Raw genomic sequence first — 12212 nt, forward strand, 5'->3', positions numbered from 1 at the left:
CGTCTCTTTTTTAACCTATACTAGCAGGTAAACCTAACGCGGGACCCACTACTTCATCTTCTTCCACCAAACTTACCTCCATTATTGTTCCTCCTTTAGTCCTTAATTCCTTATACCCAACTTCCTCCCTGTTCAATTTTTTTACTTTCCTCCACACACAACTTAAACCCATGTTCCATCAATTACAATGTAAACTCCAATCCTGTGGGTGAACCCAACTCAATAGCTTCAACTAGAAGCGGGATTCATCCTGCTTGAGCTATAGCAGTCCTTCCCTCAGATTGAATAAAGCGGTGACCGCATCCTTCTTCCACTGTAGAGTCCCGTTTTCCAAAAGGTCTACCAAAGGGTCTATAGCCTCAGATTTTCCAATCCGAATCTTATTGTACGTTGTCGAACTTAACGAGGCTAGTGAGCTTCATCTTCTTCATTCACTACTTTCCTCCTGCCTTTTTTTCAATTTGAATCACTTCTCTCTACCATTACAACCTAGCTATACATCACCATCCTAGATTCTATTACCATTCATACATCACCTTCTCAACCACATACCGCCTATTTTTTTACAGCATTCTCAACCTCCAGTCATCACGTTCACCCATATTTCGCCACCATATTCAACCGCCGCCCAACATTCTTCAAATTCGCATGTACCCCATATTTTGCATGTACCTCCCCACTTTGTGCATCCTCCAACGGTCCTGCTTGTCGTCATGTACCCCTCTACCAACAACTGATTTAAATTTCTAAAACCCTAGATCCCCAAATCAATTTGGGGGTAAATATTAATTTGGGGCTTTGGGGGTCGTGGGGGTGTTATTATGACGGTCGAGAGTTGGGCTTATGCGGTTCGTGATTTGCGCATAAGTGTTTAGGGGTGGACGGTGGCGGTTGGGATGATGTTGATTTGCTGATGTTAATGGCAGTGTATGTCAATGGTGGGTTTGTAAGGATATTAAAGGAGATGACTTGCTAAACAGGTGGTCGGTTAATCGAGTATATTTTGAGAAGAGGGGGTTAATACTATAGTTTATTCTAAGTTAAATTAAAGCTTGGAGTAATTTGAGAATGGGGGCTATAGTTTGGAGTATTTATGTTAAATAACCCTTTTAATAAATGTTATAATGTACTAAATATAATATTAGTAAGAGCTAGAAAAAAAAGTTTACTGTCATCAAAAGACACTTTAAGTAAGTTATTTTATTACTATTAAAAATAATGTTATATCATTACATGCAACTAATTTATGACACTAATAATACAATTAAGTTAGTTGTATAATCTAATTAAAACGCGTATTGACCTTAAAACAAAAATCGGTAAAAACAATTGGGGCTAATTCAAAAATCAAAATTTATTAATAGCTTTTACTTGACATGTGGGATAAAAAAAAAAAAAGGGCTATTTATTTATAGAATTCCACAATTTATCTAATATTATGGTGTTAGTATCCAGAAAAATAGGCCCAACTGAATAGAAGTTTTTTAGGCGGGAAAACTAAGAGAATTTTTATTCTCTTAGTAGTAGGGGAGATGCGGGAATTATTTTCCTATTAAGTGTTAGAACTCTAGAAATTACTTACAGTTGAAGCGTCTTATATAAAAAAATGAGCTCCGTCGTCCTTTCGATCTATAGCTACACTCAAGCTTTGTTTAAAAAAAACTCAAAAATGTATAAGCACTTGGTGAAGTGTCAAATTCATGCGTAAATTTAGATTGTATCAATTCAAGAAACTAAAAATAAACATGCAAAGTTGGGTTTCGTCCTTGTAATGACCAAACTAGACGCAATACGTAATTTTTGTAAGTGTGTCACGAGCCCCACTTGATTACTACATGACTTCTTTTTGCCTCCGATATGGAGACTTCGTTTTTTATGGGTTGCAATCTTTGCATGCATACCTTTTATACGAATTAACAAGACCATAATCATTTTTTTATTATTAAGGCTCCGTTTGGTAAAACTAACTGAAAATGTAGCTAAAACCTGAAAAAGTAGCTGAAAATTGAAAAGCTAACTTAAACCTGAAAAGGTAACTGATAAGGTAGCTGAAAATTAGGAACTGATAAGGTAGCTAATTATATAAATAAGTGTTTGGCAAACTAACTGAAAAGATAACTGATTTTGATGAAATGACGTAAAATGATATGATAATTATTTAATAGTATAGATTTAAGGGGTAGAAACGAAAAATCCAATCAAATCAGGTACCTGAAATCTCAAATGCTACTCTAGGTAGCATTTTATTTCAGGTAGCTTATTTGGTCTTCCCAAACGCTTACAAAAAAATAAAGTACCTGAAATTTTGGTCAAATAAGCTACTTTGACCAAATCAAGTACCTGGAATGTCTTGCCAAACGGAGCCTAACTTTGTAAGTATAAGTGTATACTCCCTCCGTCTCGGTCATTTGTTGTCCTTTAGTTTTGGCACAAAGACCAAGGAAAGAGAAAGGGGTCAATTACTAAATGACAAGTGGAACAAATTGATTGTTAATGATTAAATTGCTCATCAAGTTCATTCTTAAAATAGAAAGGACAACAACTCACTGAGACACCCCAATATGGAAAAGAACAACAAATAACCGAGACAGAAGGAGTATGTATTTATGTAAGTGTATTGTCTTCTTGAATTTAGGCGTTGATTCATGCATGGCTAAAAATTGAGAATGTGGTAGATAACATGTAAACGTATGATGTAAATTACATGAAGGCCTACTGTTATGATAAAACGGGTTAAATAGATGGATGGGACTAAACGTAGAATGCTTAGAGAATGAAAGCTCTAATCTCGTTCACTTATATATGGTAATATTTGTTCCGTTTTATACTTAAAAGAGATTTGACCGTCTTAAAGAAGACCTATTAGTAAAGGTACGTATGATGTAAAAATGAAGGCCGACCGTTAAGACTAGTCATTATGATATTGCAGCATATATACAATCCTATCTTGTCAACATTTATGAGGCCTTTGCTTCTTCTACTAGATCGATACTCTTACTTAGCTTCCTTAACTCTCGCAGCTTATTAGGTTGTTTTGAGTGGGATCTTCCCCCTCCTTTTGTTGTTGATCTTTGTATTTTAGACGTTGTTTTGGCTTCCACGCCTCTTTCTCCCGAACCCCCCCCGTGATGTACCCGTAATTGTATTTGTACTTGGTTAATTTATTTATATCATGCACCTTTCTTCCAAAAAAAAAAAGCTTCCTTAACTCTCATTCTCTTACAAGTTACAAATGCGTATAATAGTAACAAAAATGAAACATTTTCGACTTCCATTTCCACTTTCATAAATTACTCGTAGTTCATTACTCACATCAAGTACTTATTTTGTTCGGATAATTCACGTGATACCCCTAAGGATTGCCACTTTGCATGAAATGCCCAAATTTTTGATCCGGAAATTTTAAAGAGGTCATAACTAGTGTTTACGAGTTCCAAAAGTGTCGAATTTTTTTCTTCAAATCGCTCATCTTTCCAAGAATTACAATTTGAAAAAAAAATTGTCGCATTTGAAATCCGCTACTAGGAGTTATTGTGCGTCAAAATTTTTTCAACCGAACAAACTTTTAGTGAGCATATATCATGGTCACGAATTCCAAACTCGTCAAACTTTTTTTCAAATCGTAGTACTCGGAAAGATTATAAATTTGATAAAAAAAAATTCACTTTCAGAGTTCGTAAACACGAGTTATGACCTCTTTAAGTTTTTCGGATCAAAAATTTGGGTATTTTGTTTTCATGTATGTGTGTAAGGTTTAATTAGTTAGGTTGTACTCCTCATATTCCGATCATTTGTTTACCTTTACTTTTTACAAAAAATAGCAAGAAAAGTGAAGGACACCATTTAGGATTATTGTAAACGGATAACAAGCTGACAAGAACGGATGTGGTAGATTAATCATTTTTAATATAGAAAGATAAACAAAAAAAAAAAAGACACTAATGATGACGGAGGGAGTAACATTATTTTGTGAAACGGCGTCAATTTTTTCGCATTACATTATTTCTTTGGTCCTGTTTTTTTTTTTTGTCTGAGTGAAGCTGAACTAACCTAAATTAAGTTGAAGTGAGCCGAGATGAAATGAAGCGAGCTTAATAAAGCTGAACTGAATTAAAGTGAACTGAGATAAATAGAATTGAATGGAGCTGAACTGAACTGAACTGAAAAAAATACTACTACTACTACTACTACTACTAATAATAATAATAATAATAATAATAATAATAATAATAATAATAATAATAATAATAATAATAATAATAATAACAACAACAACAATAATAATAATAATGCTGTCGGAGTCATCTTGGAGGACCACGACATGATCCTGTGTTTTGAATCGCGGCTTTGACAGTAGGTGGTTCCACACCTACAGTTATAGCTGCAAGAAACATCCGATATTTTATTTTTACGATCTAATTAAAGTTAGCGACATAAACTTGTTTATGATAACTGAAAACTAACTCTAATTTAATACTTGCTCCGTTTTTATATGATCTACCCATTTTTTGAATATATGAGTGTAGTATTTTATAAAAAGGAGGAAATAATTTTTTTAAAAAAGAATTTAATGTAGACCTACGTGGACCCTATGCCGTGCCCATTGGCCATTAATATTGGGTGTATATCTCGTAGCTTCCCTTTTGAGAGGAAACACATCTTCCAAAAAACACTCGTCTACATTTTTACTTCCTACACAAAACCCTAACATCCCTCTATATCTTTCTCTCTCAAACGGGCTTTTTTCAACTCAAATCTATTAATATCCACATAAATAGAGCCTTATGTTTCCTTAGACTTCTATAGTTGTATACATGGTTTCCCAAATAAACAAGGCAAGTAATACATCATAAAATATATATAGTCACATAGATGGTGATAGTTTAGCTCTTTATTTTTTAGTCACTTTCACATTTCCTTTTCTATAGGATTTCCTTTCTTTTATAAGTAGAACAAAAAAAGCACACAATACCCTAAAAACAAGCTAAGGAGCTTAAACCCTAGATAATAATAATATAAAAAAAAAAAATGAGTGAAAGCATGGCAAGTTTCTTTGAAGGACAAGAGTTTGGAGATCCAAGTTTCTCAAAGATACCGGCATCACCGGAAGACCTCTTTAGCATCTTTGATGCCTTAGAAGGATTGCAAGAAGGCGAAGAGACGTCTAGAAGGGCTTTCTTCTTTCAAGAGCTGTCTGAGACTGAGCTCGATGCACTCGAAGGAGAAGGTGATGGTGATGGTGATGAACAACCTAAGAGCAAGAAGGCTAAGATAGTTAATGTAGAAGATGAAGAAATAAGAGTTGTTGGAGAAGAAGGAGAAGGAAGTAAAATGTCTCATATAGCCGTCGAAAGGAACCGTAGGAAGCAAATGAATGAGCATCTTTCCGTCTTACGATCTCTCATGCCATGCTTCTATGTTAAGAGAGTAAGCCATAGAGTACATTTTTCTTCTAAATATTTTAGGAATATTTATATTTTTCTTTTTTTTGGCTTTAAAATAAATAAAATTTAAGGTTCTAATTATTGTGAAATTAACAACCTAGTTTCGAATCCAATGAATTCTCCTAATTAGTCCTTTCCACCAAAAATGTTTCGTTATGTAGCAAAACTCGATTCAGTTTCCAAAAGGAGTGTTGATAAAAACATTTCATTATTTTAATATAGGAACGATAAGATTGCTTACGTTCAACTCCTATGTACATTACTTCTTTTGTACGAGTATGTGAAATACCTCATTTATTAATATTACTAGTAATAAACTAGTGTTGATTGTAATAAATGAAAGTTTAACCAATCAAATGATTCTGTTACTTAGTAAGACAGTCTTATTCTATAATCTATGTTCATACAACATGCTTAATTAATACTCCTAAATGCTAATCATTATCATTAATTTGTAGGGAGATCAAGCATCAATAATTGGTGGAGTAGTGGAGTATATAAATGAGCTCCAACAAGTTCTTCAATCACTTGAGGCCAAAAAACAAAGAAAAGTGTATAGTGAAGTACTTAGTCCAAGGCTTATTTCTTCAAGTCCAAGACCTTCACCACAAGTACTTAGCCCTAGATCAAAACCACCCTTAAGTCCAAGGGTAACTCTACCAATTAGTCCAAGAACACCTCAACCAAGTAGCCCTTACACTAACAATAGGCATAGGACTACTTACCTTACACCTACAATAACTACTACTAATAATATTGACCTATCTCCTTCCTCTTCCTCCACCTCTTCTATGAATGATCTTGTTGCTAACTTGAAATCTCCGGTGGCCGAGGTTGAGGTTAAGTTCTCCGGCCCTAATCTTATTCTAAAGACGGTTTCTCCAAAAATTCCAGGACAAGTTGTGAAGATTGTTTCGACACTCGAAGATTTATCCTTAGAGATTCTTAACATAAGCATTACTACTATGGAGGATACCATGCTCAACTCTTTTACCATTAAGGTAAGTAGATGTTATGTCATATTTAAGTTTGGCATATTTGTATTTAGAATTGTCGTTTTGGTAATTTAAATGACTACATGGTTATTTTTGTAAATAGTTTTCCCAAAATGGTTATTTTGGTAAAAGACCCTGAAAATGAAGACTTAATCCCAATTAAATCGAATGTTATATGCCAAAAAGAAATGAGAAAAAAGATTGTACATCCACATATTTAATGATTTTTTGAGTTTTTGTGTATTTTTTTCGAGTATTATAGAGTTTATAAATTACATTTTAGTTTTATAATGTCAAAAATCAAATTTTTTTGAGCTTATATGTAATTTTTTTGAGTTATAATGTAACTTTTTTAGATTAAAGTTTAAGTAAATAAACTTAAAAACTTTAAAATAAAACTCAAAATTTTTAGATTAAAACTCAAAAACTTTATCTTAATACTCAAAAAACTATACCATCTGATGTATTACATCAGATGTATAATCCACTTACTGAAAAGAAATTATATATCCTAGGCTTATATTCAAATTTAGTTAGACACCCTTCAGGTCTCACACCACATTGCAAATAATAAGACCGTTATACATTGTACAACCGACGTGCCACATATTGTACCATTTAAATATTTAATAGTCTTATATGAGACAATTTTTACGGACTGAAATAATATACTCCGTATAATTTGCCTATGCATGTCCATTTTTCTTGTTTTTGCAGATTGGAATTGAATGCCAACTGAGTGTTGAAGAATTGGCTCACCTAATTCAACAGACATTCTGCTCAACTCCACTAATTTCTTGAATATACCCTGGCCCCTACAGTTTTTTAATTAATATTTTGGGTAATATTATCGATATTATTTTATAATTCTGGAAATAAAATTGTGGGGTAAAAATGCATTTATATTTCTGGCATATTCTGTAACTGTAGTTTTTGTGATTATGATGATTTTGCATCGTAGTTTGTAGTTTTGTATCTTTATGTAATGTTACTATAGTACAAAATTACAGATTGACAAGTAGACTGTATTACACTACAAATGTTGTTATACAGAGTTATTTTTAATTTATTGACTTATTTAAATTGTGTGTTGTGATGTTTAATAACTTATCGAATTTTCTAATGTGTATCCTAAGAGCACATAATAAGAAGTTATATAAGGAAATCTTGCTCTTGGATCGTTTAAGTATTACCTTTAACAAAAAATTACGGAGTACATACTTTAAAACGATTTGTAGTCAGCAACTCATGTATGCATGGGTGACTCGTGTGAGCTAGCAGAGTAGTAGAGATACTCGCCCCGTTGAACAATGAACAATTCGAAAATATTAGTTAAAATTTTCAATTATTATTTATTTCTAAATTACTTTATTACGTAGTGCATAATTATCTAGTCCGCTCCTTTTGGAATTTTCACCCCTCCAACAATAATTTCTGGTGCCATCATACTTTGATTTTGTTATGTTATTTTCTCGGTATGAGGATTTAATGGAAATCTAATTTAATTTTTGAGGAAAAATAATAATAATAAAATCAGTAAAAGTAAACAAATGAACAGGACGGAGATTAATTTTGGGGAGAAATTATAATAATAAAATCAGTATAACAACATGCATGCATGGCTATCAGCTAGGTTGTATAGGGATAATAGCATGAGATTCAACACTTAACATGATATGATTGCAATTTTAATCAATTTTTTGAAAATTAATTTCCTAGTCGACCATAAAAGACAAAACTCAATCAAGGTAAAGCCAAAGATGAAGGGGGGGAAAATCAGAAAATGAAAAACAAAAAAATCGAACATTCAATTCGTACAAATACAAATTAATGAAGTTGAATCAACAAAGATGGTCCAAAACTTGAATGCCATTCAGATACAGTAAATGTGTAAGGTCGATTTATAGTGTGCGGGGTGCCGGGTACTCTATGTACGATTGTTGGTAGGGGTGGGCATAATCCGGTCCGGACCGGAAAAATGGACCGGTCCGGACCGGAATCGAGTGGACCGGAATCGGAATTATTCCGGTCCGGTCTCCGGTCCACCATTTTCCAAGATTCCGGTTTCCGGTCCGGTCCGGGACCGGTTTGGGACCGGAATGCCCGGAATTATTGCTATTTTCATTTTTTTTGTTAAAATTGTATTTTAATTCCGGTCCAACCGGTCCAATCAGGTCCAATGGACCGGAATTTTTGGACCGGAATTTGAAAAGGTGGGTAATTCCGGTCCAACCGGTCCAGTCCGGTCTTGAACCGGAATTTTTCCGATCCGGTCCCGGACCGGAATTTTTATAATCCGATCCGGTCCCGGTCCATGAATTTTGCCTATTTCGGTTCCGGTCCAAACCGGTTCCGGTCCGGTTCGGTCCGGTTTTGGACCGGTGCCCAGCCCTATTTGTTGGTCACCGACTACTACTTTTTTTTTTTTTTTTTGATAAGGAAAAGAAACTAGGTCAATTGAATTGACCTATAACATCCTCGCGGATGAAAGCGATAATCGAAAATCTAAAACTTTCAAATTACCCAAAGTAACACAAGAACCAAGGGAAAACAAAGGTACAAAAACTCTCAAGAGAGTAGTGCACAATTATGAGATCCCAAAAAAAAAAGAAAAACTCATGTCACAAAGAAGGAAAGAAAAAAGCTGAGAGTATGCAAGGAACGAGAAGACCAAAGTAAGTCAGATCTCCATTCAAATGCAACTCAAAAAGAATTTTCACCTTTCAGATTATCATAAGAAAAGAGGAGAAATGATTCAAATCTCCATTCCAAACAACACATAAAACGGATCGACGAACAACCCAAAAATTCAAATACTCCAATCGCAGTTGCTAATTGTTTTTTTGCTAAAAACAAAAATGAGATTAAATTTCATAACTCTTTTTTTTTGTTTAAATTTCCGTTTCTTTTAAACTTTCAAACTAAAGATGTATGACTGAAAGTAACTCTCCGGTGCTAAAATGGAGAGTATAAACAGTCAAATCTTAAAGAAGGTATAAAAGGAAACAAGAAAATAGACTGAAGAACACTTTCAAGAGAAAGGAGGACGAAATAGCTGGGGAAGAAAAAAACGTTAAAGAAAGCATACTGAACTTAATTTCTAGGATTTCTAAGACTTGAGGACTTTTTCACTCTCCCTCTAAAATTTTAGAGAGAGAGCGCTTTTTCTTTTTTTTTTCACTTATGTTAACACCGAATACTACTTAGATCTGGTAAATGGGTCATTTGGGTCGGGTATCGGACCACTTTTGGTTCAATAATTATCGGATCATTTATCGGGTCGTTCTGGGTTGTTTGAGTCACTTCACGTCAGGATTTTGCTTAAAATAAGTCATTTCGGATCACTTCAAGTCGAGTAATTTCGGGTCGGGTCACTCCCGAATCTGCACCATTCGAGACTATCGGATCAAGTTCGGGTCACACTAATCGAGTCATTTTTGGGTCTCGAGTCGAGTACTTCGGGCCGTATCAGTTTTGTCACACCTCAAAGTTTTTTATTTTAGACACCGGTGTAATATACCCGTGAAGATTCACGGGATTGTTTAATTTCCAATTTTTCTAAAATGAAATTTATTAATAAATTCGTGAAATGAATATTAGACGATGTATTTAATAGTATATTGGGCGTAAGTAGTAGATTTTGCCTAAATAATAGATTGACCAACCTATCTATTAATTTCATGAGTTTGGTAAATGACATATTTTGATAGGATATTAGTTGGAACTTATTATGAAATGTAAAGAAGTAAGTGTATGATAATAGAGAAGTGTGTACATCTTATGAGCGTATATGGGGTATATATACAAATATACAAGAAGGAGTTATACAATGGAAATGTAAAGAGATATTCTAGAATAATCCTATCCTATTTATTAAACGAACAACCACAAAGCCTACGTATCGCTCTGTGGTTGAAAGTTCAATACTCCGTATTTTTTTTCTTAAATAGATGGCCCACCCACAACCCCACGTTCTACTGTCACCATTTTTTAACAAACTCGATGATTCAAAGAGGTCATTAATTTCACCAATTGACTTTACAAAATTATTATTTGAACATGAAAAAAAAAAAGATACGAAATGATTTAATCGCAATTTCTATACTTTCTATACAAAAAATACAGAAATTAATTTTTGACATAAATTTTTCATATTACCATTCATTTTTATGTTGGAAACAAAAAAGATACGAAATGATTTAATCGCAATTTCTATACTTTCTATACAAAAAATACAGAAATTAATTTTTGACATCAATTTTTCATATTACCATTCATTTTTATGTTGGGAGAAGTAAGTTTTCCAAAATAAGTTTCTAAAAAACGAGTTCTTGAGATAATTTCCAATTAATGTTCTGGATCTAATGAATAGTTGAGATAGGGGAAAAATGACAGAAATGATATTCTGCTTCCATGCTTTGTTCTTTCATTTTCAACTTTGATTATAGAGGGGGAGAATTGCAGAGAAGGAATTGTATTATTGAATCGTGATCTCATGAGAATATATGGATGATATATATAATAGACGACGATACTCTAAACCCTAGATGGTAGCCGTGGTAACTCGTAACCTAACCCTAATTCCTCTAACAGATACGTTTTTAAGACGGTTTTATAAGAAAGTTGCGGCACATAACTACCGCTTTACCGTTTGATGGGCTGGTCACCCGGTCACCCAGTCATACTCTAACCGAGCGGCCCAATACGAAGGTATCCATATTACATTCTAAATATGTCAAAGCCCGGCCCAATATTAATGAATCAAGGCCCAGCCCAATGATGAGGACTTATTGGTCAAAGACGGGTTACACTAGTAGTCCCTATGAAAATTATATGGCTCTAGATATGCAACGTAAACTACTTCATTCCCACCATTTTTTATTAACAAAAAAAGTTCGAAATTCCCATGCTACTCCATGTGACACGTCTAGCATGGGCTTTCATTTTACCAAATTTTAAAATGTAACACCTTTGACTTGAGCTAATCAATTCAACAAATTATTGATTAAAATTAAGATATTCATTTATTATTAAAACGGGTTAAGTATATTCACTTGCATATACGAAAGCAAAAGAATAATATCTCGGAAACATAAAACTGTCTTATCTATCTAAATATTATAATACTTAACCCGTTTTAGCTATAAAATAGATATTTTTGTGTTAACCTTATATAAGACTAACCTACTCATTTAGTTTTTACTTTAAAAAATTCATCCCTAAAAGGTAAAGAAGGATGTTAAATAATCAAAATAACGGGCATAGATCCATATATACATTTGCAACCTGTGTCATTGTAGACGTATATTATCCGTCTAAAATTGTAGACGAGTAGTGACCTTGTCATAAAATGTAAGTGGGAGGATAAGTGAGTATCAATTTCCTATCCATTTGCACTATTCACTATTATTTTATAAGATTAATATTATCCGTTTACAATGTTAGATGTATAAACCAAGTGCTTGCAGTCTAGTGATAGACTTGGGTAACCTCAAAGTTTGCAAAGTTCAGAAAATTGCGAAGTGCAGTCCCATGTTCGAACCCGGATGAAGCGATTAAATGCGGTTATCTCGGCGGCCTAATCGATTGGGGTGGTTTACGATCCAGGGTGGTGACGAAATGCGGGTCGCCCCTCGTCACCCAAAAAAAAAAAATAATAATAATAATATATGTTAGATGTACAGTTTGTGATACATTTGTTAGAGTGGTAGTCCAAAATGTAGCAAGTGCACCTAAGGTAGCCACGCGAGAAGTAGCATAAATCTAAAGCCAC

At 33.8% G+C, this 12212-nt stretch overlaps 1 protein-coding gene across 1 annotated transcript; it reads left to right on the top strand.

Annotated features, from left to right (window-relative positions):
* The first annotated feature begins 4663 nt into the window (after positions 1-4663).
* On the top strand, positions 4664-7510 carry LOC141609421 (transcription factor MUTE-like). Its single transcript, XM_074428471.1, has 3 exons — positions 4664-5427; positions 5903-6445; positions 7157-7510. Exons 1-3 carry the CDS (start codon positions 5029-5031, stop codon positions 7238-7240), a joined length of 1026 nt encoding a protein of 341 aa, XP_074284572.1. The 5' UTR covers positions 4664-5028; the 3' UTR covers positions 7241-7510.
* Positions 7511-12212: the final 4702 nt, after the last annotated feature.

The sequence above is a fragment of the Silene latifolia genome, chromosome 10 (genome assembly GCF_048544455.1).
Source record: "Silene latifolia isolate original U9 population chromosome 10, ASM4854445v1, whole genome shotgun sequence".
In the NCBI taxonomy this organism is placed as follows: domain Eukaryota; kingdom Viridiplantae; phylum Streptophyta; class Magnoliopsida; order Caryophyllales; family Caryophyllaceae; genus Silene; species Silene latifolia.

Bases quoted from the DNA above. Each gene is read 5' to 3' on its own strand.
- LOC141609421 (XM_074428471.1), top strand. From the start codon at position 5,029: ATGAGTGAAAGCATGGCAAGTTTCTTTGAAGGACAAGAGTTTGGAGAT. The intron at 5,428-5,902 runs GTAAGCCATAGA...ATTAATTTGTAG, and splicing joins CATGCTTCTATGTTAAGAGA to GGAGATCAAGCATCAATAAT. The intron at 6,446-7,156 runs GTAAGTAGATGT...TTGTTTTTGCAG, and splicing joins TCAACTCTTTTACCATTAAG to ATTGGAATTGAATGCCAACT.